Below are 19,052 nucleotides of genomic sequence, written 5' to 3'. Positions count from 1 at the left end.
GGTCATTCTCAGGGTGGCAGGCTGTAACTAGTGGGGTACCATTGGTTTGGGCCTCAGCTATTTACAATCTATACTAATGATTTAAATGAAGGGACTGAGTGTAATGTATACAAGTTTGCTGACGATACAAAGCTAGGTGGGAAAGTAAGCTGTGAGGAGGATACAAAGAGTCTAAAAAGGGATATAGACAGGTTAAGTGAGTGGGCAAGAAGGTGGCAGATGTAGCATAATGTGGGGAAATGTGAGGTTATTCACTTTGCTAGGAAGAATAGAAAAACAGAATATTTTTTAAATGGTGGGAAACTATTAAATGTTGATGTTCAGAGAGATTTGGGTGTCCTCCTACAAGAAACTCAAAAAGTTAGCATGCAGGTACAGCAAGCAATTAGCAAGGCAAATGGCATGTTGGCCTTTATTGCAAGGGGATTGCAGTACAAGAGTAAGGAAGTCTTACTACAATTGTACAGGGCATTGGTGAGACCTCAGCTGGAGAGCTGTATACAGTTTTGGTCTCCTTACCTAAGGAAGAATGTTCTTGCCTAAGAGGCGACGCAACAAAGGTTCACTGGATTGATTCGTGTGATGAGAGGGATGTCCTATGAGGAGAGATTGAGTAGAATGGGCCTAAACTCTCTGGAGTTTAGAAGAATGAGAGGTGATCTCATTGAAATATATAAGATTCTGAGGTGACTTGACAGGGTAGATGCTAAGAGATTATTTCCCCTGGCTAGAGAGTCTAGAACCAGGGGCATAGTCACAGGACAAGGGGTCGGCCATTTAACACTGAGATGAGGAGGAATTTCTTCACTCAGAGGGTTGTGAATCTTTGGAATTTTCTACCCCTGTGTGCTGTGGATGCTTAGTCATTGAGCATATTCAAGGCTGAGATAGATAGATTTTTGGACTCATGGGGAATCAAGGGATTTGGGGATCGGGCGGGAAAGTGGAGTTGAGGTAGAAGATCAGCTATGATCTTACTGAATGGCGGAGTAGGCTTGTGGAGCCATATGGCCTACTCCTGCTCCTATTTCCTATGCTCTTACCTCAAAGGTACCACAAGTACGTAAGGTGAGAAAAATCACAATTGGCTGAAATAATTACTACATGTTAAGTTAACTATGCTGATAGATTCCGATGTCCAATTGACTAAATGTTAACGAGTCAAAAGCAGTTGTACTCACTAGGTAGGTAGTAAAAGCTATCAATCAGCAATGAGTAATCAGCACAAAATTGAACAGTCAAAATTGCTCATTTTTTCAAAGCTACCATTCAAAAACCAGTAAGTACCGCAAAACTGATTAATCATATTACATAGAATCACATTTTTTTTTATTCGTTCATAGGATGTGGGCGTCGCTGGCAAGGCCAGCATTTATTGCCCATCCCTAATTGCCCTCGAGAAGGTGGTGGTGAGCCGCCTTTTTGAACCGCTGCAGTCCGTGTGGTGAAGGTTCTCCCACAGTGCTGTTAGGAAGGGAGTTCCAGGATTTTGACCCAGCGACGATGAAGGAACGGCGATATATTTCCAAGTCGAGATGCTGTGAGACTTGGAGGAGAACGTGCAGGTGGTGTTGTTCCCATGTGCCTGTTACTCTTGTCCTTCTAGGTGGTAGAGGTCGCGGGTTTGAGAGATGCTGTCAAAGAGTTGCTGCAGTGCATCCTGTGGATGGTACACACTGCAGCCACAGTGCGCCGCTGGTGAAGGGAGTGAATGTTTAGGGTGTTGAATGGGGTGCCAATCAAGCAGGCTGCTTTGTCCTGGATTGTGTCGAGCTTCTTGAGTGTTGTTGGAGCTGCGCTCATCCAGGCAAGTGGAGAGTATTCCATCACACTCCTGACTTGTGCCTTGTAGATGGTGGAAAGGCTTTGGGGAGTCAGGAGGTGAGTCACTCGCCGCAGAATACCCAGCCTCTGACCTGCTCTTGTAGCCACAGTATTTATATGGCTGGTCCAGTTAAGTTTCTGGTCAATGGTGACCCCCAGGATGTTGATGGTGGGGGATTCGGCGATGGTAATGCCGTTGAATGTCAAGGGGAGGTGGTTAGACTCTCTCTTGTTGGAGATGGTCATTGCCTGGCACTTGTCTGGCGCGAATGTTACTTGCCATTTATGAGCACAAGCCTGGATGTTGTCCAGGTCTTGCTGCATGCGGGCACGGACTGCTTCATTATCTGAGGGGTTGCGAATGGAACTGAACACTGTGCAATCATCAGCGAACATCCCCATTTCTGACCTTATGATGGAGGGAAGGTCATTGATGAAGCAGTTGAAGATGGTTGGGCCTAGGACACTGCCCTGAGGAACTCCTGCAGCAATGTCCTGGGGCTGAGATGATTGGCCTCCAACAACCACTACCATCTTACTTTGTGCTAGGTATGACTCCAGCCACTGGAGAGTTTTCCCCCTGATTCCCATTGACTTCAATTTTACTAGGGCTCCTTGGTGCCACACTCGGTCAAATGCTGTCTTGATGTCAAGGGCAGTCACCCTAACATCACCTCTGGAATTCAGCTATTTTGTCCATGTTTGGAACAAGGCTGTAATGGGGCCTGCGGCCGAGTGGTCCTGGCGGAACCCAAACTGAGCATCAGTGAGCAGGTTATTGGTGATTAAGTGCCGCTTAATAGCACTGTCGATGACACCTTCCATCACTTTGCTGATGTTTGAGAGTAGACTGATGGGGCAGTAATTGGCCGGATTGGATTTGTCCTGCTTTTTGTGAACAGGACATGCCTGGGCAATTTTCCACATTGTCGGGTAGATGCCAGTGTTGTAGCTGTGCTGAAACAGCTTGGCTAGAGGCACAGTTTTCAGCACTACAGCTGGGATGTTGTTGGGGCCCATAGCCTTTGCTGTATCCAGTGCACTCAGCCGTTTCTTGATAGCATGTGGAGTGAATCGAATTGGCTGAAGACTAGTTTCTGTGATGGTGGGGATATCGGGAGGAGGCCGAAATGGATCATCCACTTGACACTTCTGGTTGAAGATGGTTGCAAACGCTTCAGCCTTGTCTTTTGCACTCACATCGAATGTACAGCACCGAAACAGGCCATTCAGCCCAACTGGTCTATGCTGGTGTTTATGTGCCACACCAGCCTCCTCCCACACTACTTCATCTAACTCTATCAGCATAACCTTCTATTCCTTTCTCCCTCATATGTTTATCTAGCTTCCCCTTAAATGCATCTATGCTATTCCCCTCAACTACTCAACGTGATAGTGAGTTCCACATTCTAATCACTCCCTGGGTAAAGAAGTTTCTCCTGAATTCCCTGTTGGATTTATTAATAACTATCACTCAGGAATTGTTACTTCATCCTCTTTCAGTTGACATATTGCTTTTCACGCCATTGACTATATAATCTCAAATTAATTCGTAAGATGTTACACATGTGAGTAAATTATCAAAGAAATTACTAAACTTAGCCATAACCCTACTTATTGGGCCAGATTTTGCTGGAGCGGGGCGTCTCACGGCATGCCCCATTAATTAGAGTTGTTCGTGCACGTTTAGACTTTAAAAATTTTTGCCTATAAATTCACTGGAAGTGCGAGCTGATAATGGCGCAGCGAGGGCAACGGGGCATCTGGGACCTTGGTGAACAATGGGACAAGCATTGTATCTCCTTAACCTATGAAATTAAAGGATTGAGAAATAAACAGAGGAAGGACTGAGAAGGAGGGTGAATTAGAGTGGGTGAATTCAATGCCAAATCAGGTACAGAAAGAGAAATAAAGAGAGGAAAAGAAAGATTCGATCACGAAAGAGAGAAAAAAGAGACAGAAAGGAAAAGTAAGAAAAAAAATGTATAATTTAAAATTAGACACTTTTAAAATCTCCTAAATTAATTCACAACCTGAAGTAATTAGACTCCACACTTATAATTTTTTACTTTCTGAGCAAGAGAGGTTGATTGGCAGTCATTAACAATTATCAGGTCATTAAAAGGGTACTCACGATATTAATTACTAGACTTAACTTTCTGTGGCGAATTTAATGGGCAATTAATGTGCAAATGCAGCAACTTCATGAAAATCTCGGGGAGGTTAAGGGCGAGATGCCGTTTTCGTGAAGCTAACGGCGGAGTGGCGCAAATCGGCTAGCAACTTGTGGCAATTCGCAATTCATGGGATATCTCTTCCTTGCTGCAAGTTGCTGGCCTATTTGTGTATTAATAACAGCGTGCTTCGTTCAGATGACATTATTTTATCAGCAAAATCTGGCCCATTTTATCTTAGAAATCTCTGTAAAAAATTTCCTCAGCACAGGCCTTCCACTATTTCAAAAAACTGTGGCTGGAATCCAGTGGTTGCAGTGAGATTTCCTGGTGATATTTCCAAGGTTCTGAGCACCTTCTACCTTTTTGCAGCCTGTAACAATTGAAAAATTGCAAAATTCCACTCTCTACTGCTGCAATGAATAAAGTCAGGAGTTTGTGTGCCCAACTTCTAAAAAATTTGTCTCTAAAATTTCCATTGCCAAAATAAGCAAAGAACGTTCATTATTTTGCATCTTATCACAACTGAAATGCCTCAAAATGCTGAACATGCTTTAATTATTTTGATATAGTCATTGTTATGTTGGTGAATGCAACAGCCATTTTGCATCCCGCGAGGCTCCAAAATCAGCAATGAGAAGAATGACCAGTTGAACTGTTTTTGGCAGTACAAAAAGCAAAATACTACAGACGCTGGTAATCTGAAATAAAAACAGAAGATGCTGGAAACACTCAGCAGGTCAGCCAGCACCTGCGGTGAAACTAAAAAGGTTAACGTTTCATTTTTGGTAGCGTTGGTTGAGGGAAGCATGTTAGTCAGAACACCAGAAAAAACTCTCTTGCTGTTCTTGAATATTGCCAATTAATCTTTTACGTTCATCACAACAGGCACAAGGGGCTTCAGTTTAATGTCTCACCTAAAGGACATCTCCAATGCAGCATTCACTCATTACTGCACTGTGGTTTCAGCTTAGATTATGTGTTCATAGAATGGGACTTGAACCCACAATCTCCTAGCTCAAAGGCAAGAGTACTACCAACTGAGCCAAGTTGACACAATGAAGTCATAGAATCATAGAATCATAGAAGTTACAACATGGAAACAGGCCCTTCGGCCCAACATGTCCATGTCGCCCAGTTTATACCACTAAGCTAGTCCCAATTGCCTGCACTTGGCCCATATCCCTCCATACCCATCTTACCCATGTAACTGTCCAAATGCTTTTTAAAAGACAAAATTGTACCCGCCTCTACTACTGCCTCTGGCAGCTCGTTCCAGACACTCACCACCCTTTGAGTGAAAAAATTGCCCCTCTGGACCCTTTTGTATCTCTCCCCTCTCACCTTAAATCTATGCCCCCTCGTTATAGACTCCCCTACCTTTGGGAAAAGATTTTGACTATCGACCTTATCTATGCCCCTCATTATTTTATAGACTTCTATAAGATCACCCCTTAACCTCCTACTCTCCAGGGAAAAAAGTCCCAGTCTGTCTAACCTCTCCCTATAAGTCAAACCATCAAGTCCCGGTAGCATCCTAGTAAATCTAATACTTAATAAAGCTGACATAAATCAGGCAGCACTGCAGTAATAAAAATAAGGAAACCAAATGCAAATTATCTGATTGCTTTGCCAATCGCTTCTGTTCTGTCAGCAAATGTGACCCCAAATCCCTCTGGCCGACCAATTTAACTCCCCCCTCCTATTCCTACTCTGACCTCTCTGTGATTGGTCACTTATACTGTTCCAACGAAGCTCAATACAAGCTTCAGGAACAATGGTTCTGAAATTCCATGCAGTAAGTTGCACTGCAGTTACACCAATGGAAAATGAGTTCCGTCTGCTGATGGCCTGGCGAGCTGTTTGCACCAGAATTTCTTGGGACAGCTGATTTGCATATCCAGTGGAGCAGTCATTCACATAAAACGCATATAAAAAGGAAGTAATATGCTGTGGTACTTGGAAATTAGAGTGTAGCTTTTAAAAAGCCAGTTCTGGTTGAAGATTGCAGCAGCAGCCGTGGAGAACTGTAGGTAAGTAAGGAACAGTGCTTGATTCAGTGAGTTAACTATCGCTGACTTTATTGGATGTCCAATCACTGTTTTATGCCATTTTACAAGAATGGCTAACACAGGAGAACCTGGCAGAGGCAGCCAAAGAAGGCAACAGGGCATGATACGGAGGCAGAGAAGATACCACAGTTTCACTGAATCCACCTTACAAACCCTGCTGAATGAAATAGAACAGAGACAAGTCAGAATTCTGGGCGTCTGTGGCAGTAAACCCACCAAAAAGATCACCTGTACCATGTAGAGGGAGATGGCACTGGCACTGAATGCCAACACTCTCACTCCAGGACTGCAGCTCAGTTCCGCAAATAGTTTAATGACATGACCAGAGGAGGCAAGGTAATACACTTGGCCGCTCTCCCTTTTCTTCCTTGGGTATCCTGAACACCAGCACACTCTTCACTCTCTGAAAGTAGCAACTGTACAGCTAACCCTTTACAATGCATTCTGGTTAATGGGGGCACTAACTCAGGATCTTACAGTATTGTTACCCATCTCCCCTAACAGCAATTAATGGTATGGACAACCCTAAAACCTGTTAATCTACTTTAACAAGCTGATACTCCCGCTTCTCTTACTTCAGCTGTCCCATGCCAGTTGGCACATTCACCTCAATTGCTAGCCTTCACCCAATTTATTTAATCTTGTTGCAGGAAATAATTGCACACAATACACGTGAGGGGTAGGCCAAAGGAGGGGGCATCCTCAAACTGAAACCCTTCATACCTTACAAGGAGCTCATTGGGGAGGCACTCAGTTCTCGCTGTGGGAGATGGCAAGGTCAGGAGCTAGTGCTGGCACCAGTTTAATGACTGAAGACCTACACATTCACCATGATATCCCTGTGAAGGACCACACGGCCACAAGCTTCCATCCCTTTCTCTATCTCCTTAATCCCATGGAGGTTATACACACCCATTCTTAGCTTGTACCTACTTTCTTGCAGATCCACCACAGAATCTGTGGGTATAAGAGGAGGAAAAGGAGGAGGGAGATGATGATGATGAGTAGGAGGAGGAGAGGGAGGAACAGAAACCTAATTACTTCCTTATGAACTATGATAATGATGATGAAGACAAGGATGATGAAGGAGATGAAGTTGGATTCAAGCCCACCCAAGAGTGCCTGCAGAGACCTCCTACCCCATGTTCCTCTGTCCCAACTTTCTCGAACTCAACTCCTCCATCACTTGCTTCATCACTCCCACACACCAGTTCAGGGGAAAATTAGATAGGGTTAGTAAGGAAGTAACACCCAATGGTTCACGAGGGAGCTGGAAGAATGAGTAATGGGGTTGTTGTATCTTCCTAGTGGATACTGAGGAGAAGGCTGCTCAAGGCTTCAGAGTCATGGGACACAGAACTCCTGGTACTCACCTGAAAAGAAAGATGTTTGAGGAACATCACACCTATGTGGAGGTGCTGCGGTCAGTCTCCAAGGATGTGTGGCAACTGGCAGGTGTGACTCGAGTGTACAGCACTCATTTGCGGTAACATCAAGGAAGCATTTTCTTCATTGCAGACATCAATGGATTGTTTGGAGCAATAGGGGAAAGAATAGTCAGCATCATACATGTTGGCTTCCAGACCATGTTGGAAAAATGCATTTTTCTCAGGGCTTTCTGGATCTGATAGCAAACCATTAACCCCACTGATCAGTGGGGAGAAGGTTCCAGGGCCTAATGGAATGGCAGCAGCTTGATTCGACCTACCTGACACTGCCATCTCTCAGGATAACGGCTCATGCCAGGCCTCTGGCCTTGTCCCTCTGAGCACCATGCCAGTGCAATGTAGGAGGTGGCACCAGGCTTCCCAGGAACAAGCTCCAGAGATGCAGCCAGCAGTGGCTCCCAGCCAGGAGAAAGCTGTCATGAGAGGAGGACCACTCAGTCCCATGACCTTTTTGTAGAGTATGAGCAGCCAACCACCTCTCACAATATTGGCCCTCAGGTTGTACCTAGGAGAAAAATTAGGATAGTTGAAAGAAAGACATGCTTAGCCATCCAAAGAAAGTGTTGTATAAGAAAAGAGTAGATTGGATTGTGTTTACTTTGAACTTTGTTGTATTAAAATAGAATGTGGTGCCTTCTTATTCATGAACAGTCATACAGGAAAGGGTGCACTTATTTCATGTTGACTTATTCAATCACATGATGATTATTGGCATAATCAGTTAGGGGAAAGAGGTTTAATGTGTTAAGTCCTAGGATGGGTACTAGGTTGAAGGATTGATCCTTTATTTGAAGGTAGAGGAGGAGTTAAGGCAATGGTGTCAAAGGTAGACTGTTAAACAAAAGAGAAGGCTTCAGCAGCAATAACAACTTGCATTTATATAGCGCTTTTAATGTAGATATAACATTCCAAGGTGCTTCACAGAAATGCTATAAACAAAAATGGAAGTGTTTAGTGATCATTTGTGCTCTAATGCCTCGCAGCAGGAGTCCCATGAGTGAACGTCATCATGATATTCTCCTCCGAGTACTTCTGCCTCCAAAGCAGCTGGGGTCCATCCTCCTGAAATGCTGCCCGACTCTCCTTTGCTCCATCCTGTGCTGCTGCTCCTCCTCGTTCATGATAATGGCATGCAAGGGCACGTCCATAGGGATTGCAATACCGTTCCTGAGAAGACCTCACTGTTGGTCAAAATCTTCCAGTGGTCTCACACTCTCAGAAGCAGTCAGAAACAAATCCAGGTCTATTTAGGCAGAATGCCAAAGAAACCACTGCCAAACGTCATTCCCAGCTTCAGAAATCACTATTGGAACGCCTCAGGCTCTCAAACCCCTTACTTTCACCTGTTTCAGCTGATCCTGGCAACAGCTTCACCTTATAATTCTCATTCTAACTTCCCGAGTACCTCGTGAGTGTACAAGCAGAAAACCTGGGTTGCAGCATCACTGGCTGTCATTGTAATATATGTAAATGAGCTCACTGGGGACTCAGTTGACGGATCATAGAAAGGGTCAGAAAGCATAAGGGAATTCGGGGGGTCAATTTTGGAGCAAAAACTGGCAATTTGGCCATTTTGCTGGCAAAAAAGGATACCCCAATTATACGCTGAAACTACACCCAGAACAATGTGGAATTTCAGGGCTAATAGCTCATCTTTTCTTAAGCATTCGGCAGCCCTTCTGGTCTAAACATTGTTTTCATTAACTTCAGACTTTAGCTATATTCTCCATTTTCCTTACAGCAGGCATTGCTGGTGATGTGGGGAGTGGGTCTATCAGTGTCCAAGGGGTGGCATTTTGGGTGAGGGGCAACTCTTCATCAGAACAGAGTGCTAACCGGAGGTGGGGGGGAGGGTCCTGCATCCTCCCTGTTGACTTGTTCTTTCTCTTTTCAGAACTCGTGGGCCCATTGCACTTTACCAACATCTTCAATGTTTCTCTGTTTTCCATTTTGCTCATTTTCTCACCTTTCCCTTCGGCCTCCCACTGCCTCAGCTATTCATGCATCTTTTGTTTTTCAGTGTCTTTCATTTCTTTATCGCTTTTTTTCTATTACTTGACTGATCTGTTTATCATTCAACAATCATCCCATTGATACTTCCTCTCTGTTGGTTTCTTTCCCTTCCCTCTCCCTTTTTTTGATATTTCTAATATGCTTGTTCATCTCTTATTTTCCAGTTCTGAAGCAGGGAATGAGTCCAAACCCTCAACTGTCTTTCTCTCTATGGATACTGACTGATCTGCTCTGTGTTTCCAGCTTTTTCTGTTCTTGTTTCAGCACTGTAATTGACTATGATGCAATGTTTAGCCTACCAGCAGGAAGTGTTTATTCTACTTGCAGCCTGTTTGCCCAACTAACAGATTGGTCCTGTTGATATATTTCTGCATTAAAAGAAAAATAGTTAATATTTTAACAAGAACACATTTACATTACACAGTAATTGCCACATTATTACGTCACATCCCTCAATCTGTCTGTGTTCCATTTCAATACATTACATCAGAGTAAAAACTGCAGTATAACCAGGGACTGAAGTTGTTGAACTGGAAAGCAGTGTAAAAAGAGCCTGTACTTGTATAGTGGAACAAAACATCACAGAGGGAAACAGATACCAAGCAAGAGTTAAAGGAGGTGACTGAAGCTGAGATGAAAGAGATAGGTTTTGAGGAGACTTTTGAAATACGGGGCTATTTAGGAAGAGAATTCCAGAATGCAAGGCCTGAATAGAGTGGGAACATCCAGTAGACCAGAGTTGGAAGAGTGAAAGATGTGGCTGGGATGTAGAGCTGGAGGAGTTTAGAGAGAGAGCGGGACAATGACATAATCCGATTTTTCAAATGAGGACAAGGATTTTGAAATTAGTGCATTAGGGGATGGGGAACCAGCGGAGGTTGGTGGGGACAGGGTGATAAGCGAGAGGGATTTAGAATAGGATTTAAGTATTAGACTTTAGTCAAGTTGGAGTTTGTATCAAGGTGGAGGTAGGAAGGTCAAGAAGAACACTGGAGAAGTATAGCCTAGTGAATGGGAGAACACCTTGAGGAAATACTCCTTTCTGTTAACAACTTAGCATTACCAGCTCCATATTGCTCGATGCGGGTACAGATCTCAAATTAATGTCATTATTATACAATTAATCATTATAGAATTGCAATGTATTGACTATTGCTGTCTTTGCAATGATTATTAACTCACAAGTGACCCGTGGCTACCGCCACTGCAGCTTTTCAAGGATTTATTGTAATTCACGGTTAATCGTACTACCCCAACTTGATATTTTCAGATGTTCCATTTTTATTTCCATACTACAGATATAAATGAATGTGAAACTGGAAATGTTTGTGAGGAACAAGAGATGTGTTGGAACTATTATAGTGGATACAGATGTTATCCTCAAAATCCATGCCATGAGCCTTATGATCAGATGTCTGAAAAGTAAGTAAGAAAACTTTTCAACAGTCTTGATGCAGCCCTACGTTCATTATGGAGGAGGCAAACAAATTTATTTACCTTGGAAATTTCAGCATTTGAAAATCAGCTGAGTTATAAACTACCATAATGAAATGCTGAAAATGTCACGTGCAAGTGTTCATCATTTCCTCACTCTGAAACGTATCTTCAGGTCAGCATTTACCCATTTACAGTAGTTTATCTATACTAAAATAGAAATAGCTGGTCCAACTGCTCATCAACTTCCCTATCTGCAAATAGCATCTTTTATCAAATTAATGATGATTCTTTTCCAGAGGGTCTGGGGGAGGTTCCCCTAGAACATTTTAAATGTTTACATTAAAATAATACATTCTGGTTAATTTTAAGCACTTTTGTACTTCACAATTAATAGATTTTTAATCTAAAAAACAGGAATAAACAACTTGGCATGTAACTTTTCAAGAGACCAACGAGACCCAAACATTTTTTCAACAGTCACTCTCCCCTCCTAACCCAGTTCACAGAGAGACATTACCCCATCCGACTCCTCACCATTTGACTGAGATACTGTCTTCTCCTTCGACCCTCCCGGTTCATACTTGCACTCTTCTCCCCTCCAACTAATTCAAGCTGCAATTATTCTTTCACTCCCCCAGTTCAAGCTGACACTTTTCCATTGCCCCTCCCAAGCTAATGCTGGCACACTCTCTCCCCACTTTCTCTCAGTTAATATTGGCACCTTCCTCCCTCCCCCACCCCACTCCAGCTTCTCCCCTCTTTTCTCCCCCACCAAAGTATCACGCCCAACTTCTGTCCCCTTCCCTCTCTTTTTCATCTCCTCCCTTTCCCTTTTCCTTTCATTGCCAACATTTCCCCTTCCCCTTCCTCTTCATTACCATCCATTCTCCCTCTTCCTTGCCACACATTTGCCCTCCTGCAATGCCATCCAGTTCCCTCACTTTATTATCATCCATTTCATCCCCTTCATTATCATTTATTTCTCCCCTTCTCTCTTGCATCAATCCCAATCCTATTTTAGTTCTATCAATAATGGACCATAATGACATTCCTACCACTTAATAGAAGGGACTCCAGCTGCTTCACACTGTAGGTAGAAATTCCTGTTCTCACAAGTATTCCCACCTACAGTGTGCAGTGTACGGAATCGCTTTTATTAGCGGTAGAAGCAGCAGAGAGAGGCCTGGTTTGGTCCATAAGTGGCAGGACTGTGGCAGAAGCAGGACTGAAAGCAGAGGGGCCTGACTCGTATTCATTTTTGTCAGCAAACACTATCTGTATGCAGTTTAGAGATGAGTATCCCCATTCCCTGGCGACATGGAGGGAGGGATGTGTCTGTGTTTCATGATATTTAGGAAGAGCTATCTGTCTATCTTCAAGAACAGATCTCTGACTTCATTAATATATACATTTTAAGACATACTACACTGCACCAAAACCAAATCCAAAAAAAATTAACAATTAGTCCAGTGTTATTATTCCTAGTAAACTGTAGGATTTTAATGATACAGATTTTGCTCCCTCTTGTTCTCCATACAGTCGCTGTGTCTGTCCATCAGGAAACGCAGCCTGTCGTGATCAGCCTTATTCCTATGTGTACAAATATATGAATGTTCGATCAGACAGATCTGTACCCTCTGATATCTTCCAAATTCAAGCAACAAGTATTTACCCCAATACCTTCAACACCTTCCAGATCAGCTCTGGGAATGACGGAGAGTTCTACCTGAGGGTGAGTAACACTTCAATTTCCCTATCGGCTTTTTTATTGATTGAAAGAGAGGTGGGCTCCAAAAATCTGCATAAGGGCCAAAATCTCCCATTGGGAATCTCCATCACTGATCTTAACATCCTTCCCAAGTTCAAGGGAGATTCCTATAATTTGGTTGTCAATGAAATGCATCCTGCCACTGAGGCACTTCTAGGGTACCTGCCTGCTGAAGAGGAGAGAAAGCAACGCCAATATGTGCCTGGTCCCAGGGGAGGTGGGGGGTGGGGGGGTGTTGCCTGGGTCTACCTAGAAAGAATTATGTGTGGCACCCTCACTCTCGCTTGTGAGGGGAGGCAGTTTTAAAATAAAATAAAAATTCTGCCCCTTTTCCTTTGGGATTCCAGGCCGTAATCCTATCGTGAGCCACCAGTAGTCAAGTAGATAGACCAGGTGTCCCAGTGAAAGCCTTGGACACAGAGAGTTCCTGGCCCCACACTCTCCTGTGCTGACCACCATGTTTGGGGTGGAGGCTCAAACTATGCCGGAAGAGCTGTGGATTTTCAAGGCCGTGATCATTATACTGTTTAAACTAAACTGTTGATGAACAGAGCTTGTTTTTTGATCAATTAATCAATATAGGTCCATTTACCCTCGCAAGCAAAAGGCATAAGTGCTATTTGCTTTTGCAGTTAGAAGCGCAAAACGAATATTGTATTTTCCACCCACTACCAGAATGGCACCACAGCTACAAAGGACCATGCAGGCAAGATGAAGAGGCTCACCACAATGCCATTTTCTTGCTTTTGGTCCATAATTAGTGCCATAATATACCTTGTAAGAACCACCTTGTCTACTTTTTAAATCTGTGTAACTGTATATAGCCCCGAAAACCGACAGGCCACAACCCCAGCGATTACTCCTGGATCGCGCCCATCAGTGCCTTCTAGCGCTGACACTCCCGGAGTTCCGCTGGGTGCATCTCTGGTGTCCACCAGAGTGGACCATGTGCCTGGAAATTCTGATGCCTTCCCATCAATGCAAATAAGTGCCAGACACTCTGCCCCCCCCCCCACCCCCAGCCCACCCCAGGCCCCACCCAGGTCCGCCTCGACCCTCTGTGTAAGGAGGCCAATCCAAAATTTTCTACAGAGATAAGGCTCCAACATTTCTTCGGGATCCAGGCCCCACCCTTCACCTGGACCCGCTGGCGGAGCCCATTTGCACCCATCTGGAAGTGACTGGGTCCCTTCTAAGCAAGGCAGGCAAAGATTGGCAGGCAAAACTGTAATTGAACAAGGGGCGGCCTTTAAGGAGGAGATGGTTCGGGTACATTCTAGGTATACTCCCACAAGAGAAAAAGGTAGGGCAACTAAAGCCAGAGCTCCCTGGATTACAAAAGAGGTAGAGAGTAAGATGAAGGAGCAAAAAATGGTGTATGACAGATGTCGGGTTGATAACACAAGTGAGAACCAGGCTGAATATAGAAAGTTCAGAGAGGAAGTGAAAAAGGAAATAAGAGGGGCAAAGAGAGAGTATGAGAATAGACTGGCGGCAGACAAAAGGGAATCCAAAAGTAAGAGGAGGGGTGGGGCCGATCAGGGGGGACATGGAGGCAGAGGGCATGGCTGAGGTACTAAGTGAGTATTTTGCATCTATCCTTACCAAGGAAGATGCTGCCAGAGTCTCAGTAAAGGAAGATGGTTAAGAGGAGCAAAGAGAGAGTATGAGAATAGACTGGTGGCCAACATAAAAGGGGATCCAAAAGTCTTCTACAGGCATGTAAACTGTAAATGGGTAGTAAGAGGAGGGATGGAACCGATTAGGGACCAAAAAGGAAATCTACTTATGGAGGCAGAGGGCATGGCCGAGGTACTAAATGAGTACTTAGCATCTGTCTTTACCAAGGATGAAGATGCTGCCAGAGTCTCAGTAAAGGAAGATGTAGTTGAGATACTGGATGGGCTAAAAATTGATAAAGAGGAGGCTCTGGAAAGGCTAGCTGTACTTAAAGTAGATGAGTCACCTGGTCCGCATGGGATGGATCCTAGATTGCTGAGATAAGTAAGGGTGGAAATTGTGGAGGTACTGGCCATAATCTTCCAAACATCCATAGATACGGGGATGGTGCCAAAGGACTGGTGAATTGCGAATGTTACACACTTGTTCAAAAAAGGGTGTAAGGATAAACCTAGCAACTACAAACCAGTCAGTTTAACCTCGGTGGTGGAGAAACTTCTAGAAACTAGAAACTGGGACAGAATTAGCAGTCACTTGGACGAGTGTGGATTGATAAGGGAAAGCCACACAGATTTGTTAAAGACAAATTGTGTTTAACTAAGTTGATAGAGTTTTTTGATGAGGTACAGAGAGGGTCGATGAGGGCAATGAAGTTGAAGTGGTGTACATGGACTTTCAAAAGGCGTTTGATAAAGTGCTGCATAATAAGCTTGTCATCAAAATTTTCACATCTTTCACCTGACGAAGGAGGAAGCCTCCGAAAGCTTGTGAATTTAAAATAAAATTGCTGGACTATAACTTGGTGTTGTAAAATTGTTTACAATTGTCAACCCCAGTCCATCACCGGCATCTCCACATCATCAAAATTGAAGCCCATGGAATAAAAGGGGCAGTAGCAGCATGGATACAGAATTGGCTAAGAAACAGGAAGCAGAGAGTAGTGGTGAACAGTTGTTTTTCAGACTGGAAGGAGGTATACAGTGGTGTTTCCCAGGGGTCTGTAGTAGGACCACTGCTTTTCTTGATATATATTAATGACTTGGACTTGGGTGTACAGGGCACAATTTCCAAATGTGCAGATGACACAAAACTTGGAAGTGTAGTGAATAGTGAGGAGGATAGTGATAGACTTCAAGAGGATATAGACAGGCTCGTGATTGGGTGGACACTTGGCAGATGAAATTTAATGCAGAAAAATGCAAGGTGATACATTTCGGTCGGAAGAATGAGGAGGGCCACATAAACTAAAGGGCGCAATTCTAAAAGGGGTACAGGAACAGAGAGATCTGGGGGTATATGTACACAAATCGTTGAAGGTGGCAGGGCAGGTTGAGAAAGCGGTTAAAAAAGCATATGGGATCCTGGGATTTATAAATAGAGGCATAGAGTACAAAAGCAAGGAAGTCATAATGAACTTTTATAAGACACTGGTTCGACCACAACTGGAGTATTGTGTCCAGTTCTGGGCACCGCACTTTAGGAAAGATGGGAAGGCCTTTGAGAGGGTGCAGAAGAGATTTACTAGAATGATTCCAGGGATGAGGGACTTTAGATACATGGATAGACTAGAGAAGCTGGGGTTGTTCTCCTTGGAACAGAGAAGGTTGAGAGGAGATTTGATAGAGGTATTCAAAATCATGAAGGGTCTAGAGAGAGTAGATAGAGATAAATGTTCCCATTGGCAGAAGGGTCAAGAACCAGAGGACATAGATTTAAGATGATTGGCCAAAGAACCAACTTTTTTACACAGCCAGTGGTTAGGATCTGGAATACACTGCCAGAGGGGATGGTGGAGGCAGATTCAATCATGGCTTTCAAAACGAACTGGATAAGTACTTGAAAGGAAAAAATTGCAGGGCTACAGGAATAGGGCAGGGGAGTGGGACTAGCTGGATTGCTCTTGCATAGAGCAGGCACGGACTCGATAGGCCAAATGGCCTCCTTCCATGCTGTAACCTTTCTATGATTCTATGATTCTAGGGAAGCAAGAACTCCCAGCACAGCGAATCCCCACCCTGGGCTCCGACCTCTCAACATCAATGGCCTTGTAAGGGGTGGACAGAGATTCTGTCCCTTATAAGGCATAACTGGATCTCTGGCTTTTTCCAGTCGGTTTCTGCCATTCTTCCACTCCGCAGAGTTACAGCAGGAGTCTGGCAGAATCCTTGAGTGAATTGAAGCCCATCTATTTTTCCTTAAAGTGTCAACTTAGAAATGCTGGTATGCAAATCTCTAAAGTTTTTCCTTCTCCAAGAAATAAATGTTTGGAGCAAAATATTTATTCACCATTTGTCAATTTAACCTAATGGACATTCCACCCTGACTATTCACCACTATAGAATAAATATATAGGCCTTAAATTTTCACAGGGATTATACCAATCCTCCACCGTACATTTGGCAGGGGATCAGCAGAACCCCAAGAGAAATAGCATAAACAGCAGTTTTCAGCTGCTTACACCCATTTCTCCAGGCTTTCTGTCGATCTCCCACTGAAGTTACAGCAGCAGATCATGACTACCGCTGTGAAAATGAAGGGCCATAGGGGTCGATTTTAACTTTTGGGTGACCGCCCGGTGGAGCACACCATACCCGCGGCAGAGATAGCCATGATTGTGAGACACTGGCTTCATTTACAACGGCCTGACGAGCTGCGGGGCACAAAACGAACATCCCAATGTTGCTCTGCCAGGTTGAAGCCTCCCAATATCGGCCCTCCCCGGCCGCCAGCAAGGTACGAGGTCTTTTTCAAAATGTCACCAATCTCTTTGTTGGTGTTAACAGGGCGGTAAGGCTACCAACCCCATTTTGAGACCGTTACCACCCCGATAACAGCAGACAATAGAAGTGAAAATTGACCCCATAGTTTTTAAATCAGATTAAACTTTTTTTTGCATCTTTAAAATACAGTTTCCATACAGATATGACGGCGCGACACGCTGGAGCACCAATGACGTACAGTGCCACAGAATGATGGGACACTGCTTATATGCCAGTAATCCCTCTCACTGTTGAGTTCCCTATCTCAGCCGTGCCTTTGTACGCAAGCATCTTCCCCACAATAGGGGAGGGGGAATTAGAACATTTCTTTAAATATCAGCATTGAAATTCTGACAGCGCCGTTAAGCCAGAAGTGCAGTGAGGTTGAACTGAGGTGGACGCCCATACCAATTGGAATTTCACAGGCTGAGTGTGCCACAGATTTCTATTGTCCAAACTTGCACCACTGTTGCTCCCTCGCTGGTAGGCCCTTAATTCAAATAGCAATCAATCTCTCTGGAATCGAATGCTATTTGAATTCTGCTCAGTGGGGTCCACTTACATCTCTTTATGGCACGTATGCCTCCATCCTACAGGTGTACATACCACTGGTTATTATAAAGGCATATCTGGCACGATTGCCAGGGAGCCCAGGAACTCCGTCCAGGCATGCCCTTAGAATGGGAAGAGCTGACAGAAGTGCCCACTCTCTCCTTCAGAATTGCAGAAGAGGTAGAACCAAGTGGAGACAGATTCCGTCCCATCCAGCCCTTCCATTCCCGGGACACCTGCTTCTTACCCCAAAAAGGAACCATATTTTTTTTTTAAATCACCACATTATTTATTTATTTCACACTTTTGTGTTCCTGCAGCAAACAAATAATGTGAGTGCAATGCTTGTCTTAGTGAAGCCATTAACGGGACCAAAGGAGTACATTGTGGATCTGGAGATGTTAACAGTCAATGCCCTAATGAACTACCGGACTGTGTCTGTGCTGCGGTTGACAATAGTAGTGGGACCTTATGCATTTTAGTTTATGTGGCACTGATAAGGACAGCCAAAGTAAAGCATTTCTTACCACAGCATTTAACATTCTGATGTGTTTATGTAATTTGCTTTATGATTCAATTTAACTTTTACGTTTGTATTTTTGTGTCTTTTTGTACAAAGTGCCTTCAATAATGTATGTAGAGATAAACTTACTGAAGTAAATATACATTGCAAATTAATATTTAAAGCTACATAAAGCTCTATAATGTTTGCTATCCAGCCCAAAATTAAGTGCTTAATATCATGATGTACAAAGTTGTTTTCTAATCAAATAAAATGTACTTCATATATTAAACTGTTGCCTTTGAAATAGTTTTGCGACTGTGAATTCTAATCACAATATACCTTCTACATAAAAAGTTCATAAAAAGGACTAATTTTGTAGTAAGGTGATTGCGTGCACTAACATTCAGTCCTGTAAGGATCAATCCGTTGATAGCCTGTCTTCAGTGAATTTCAGATTCACGTTTCAAGTGTTTTATCAATAAAAATTACATAATTTCCGTTAACAGAAATTGTGATGTTATGGTACAACCTCTACAATGAATATTATGTGAGAGTTATGAAAACACATTATGAACAGTAAGTTATTTGGTAATTAAATACTGTACTCCAAACTCTGCTATAGATGTGCACATGGGCCCTGAAAATCCTCTGGACCACTGCACTGACATAAGTGTGGCAGAGCAAGAATCCCACTCTGTTGGTGACCTTCATTACTGGACATGATGAGCATATCGTAGGAAACCGCCGGGGTGGGGGGGTAGAAAAAAGTGGGACTAGCAAACCGTTCCAGAGGATGGCTGCATCAACGATTGGAAGGTTT

General features: G+C 43.6%; 1 protein-coding gene across 2 annotated transcripts in view; it reads left to right on the top strand.

Annotated features, from left to right (window-relative positions):
* LOC137324583 (EGF-containing fibulin-like extracellular matrix protein 1) overlaps positions 1-18,521 on the top strand; it is a 95,852-nt gene extending 77,331 nt beyond the window's left edge. For both annotated transcript variants that reach the window (XM_067989031.1, XM_067989033.1), the window contains exons 9-11: positions 10,830-10,953; positions 12,508-12,700; positions 18,048-18,521. In XM_067989031.1, coding sequence (XP_067845132.1) covers positions 10,830-10,953; positions 12,508-12,700; positions 18,048-18,209 — 479 coding nt within the window. In that variant the 3' untranslated portion in view covers positions 18,210-18,521. The remainder of the gene's footprint in view (positions 1-10,829; positions 10,954-12,507; positions 12,701-18,047) is intronic.
* The last annotated feature ends 531 nt before the right edge of the window (positions 18,522-19,052 follow it).

Source organism: Heptranchias perlo, chromosome 8 (genome assembly GCF_035084215.1).
Source record: "Heptranchias perlo isolate sHepPer1 chromosome 8, sHepPer1.hap1, whole genome shotgun sequence".
NCBI lineage: Eukaryota > Metazoa > Chordata > Chondrichthyes > Hexanchiformes > Hexanchidae > Heptranchias > Heptranchias perlo.
Note: the sequence above shows the minus strand (reverse complement) of the source record. Positions and strands in the feature narration are given on the sequence as shown.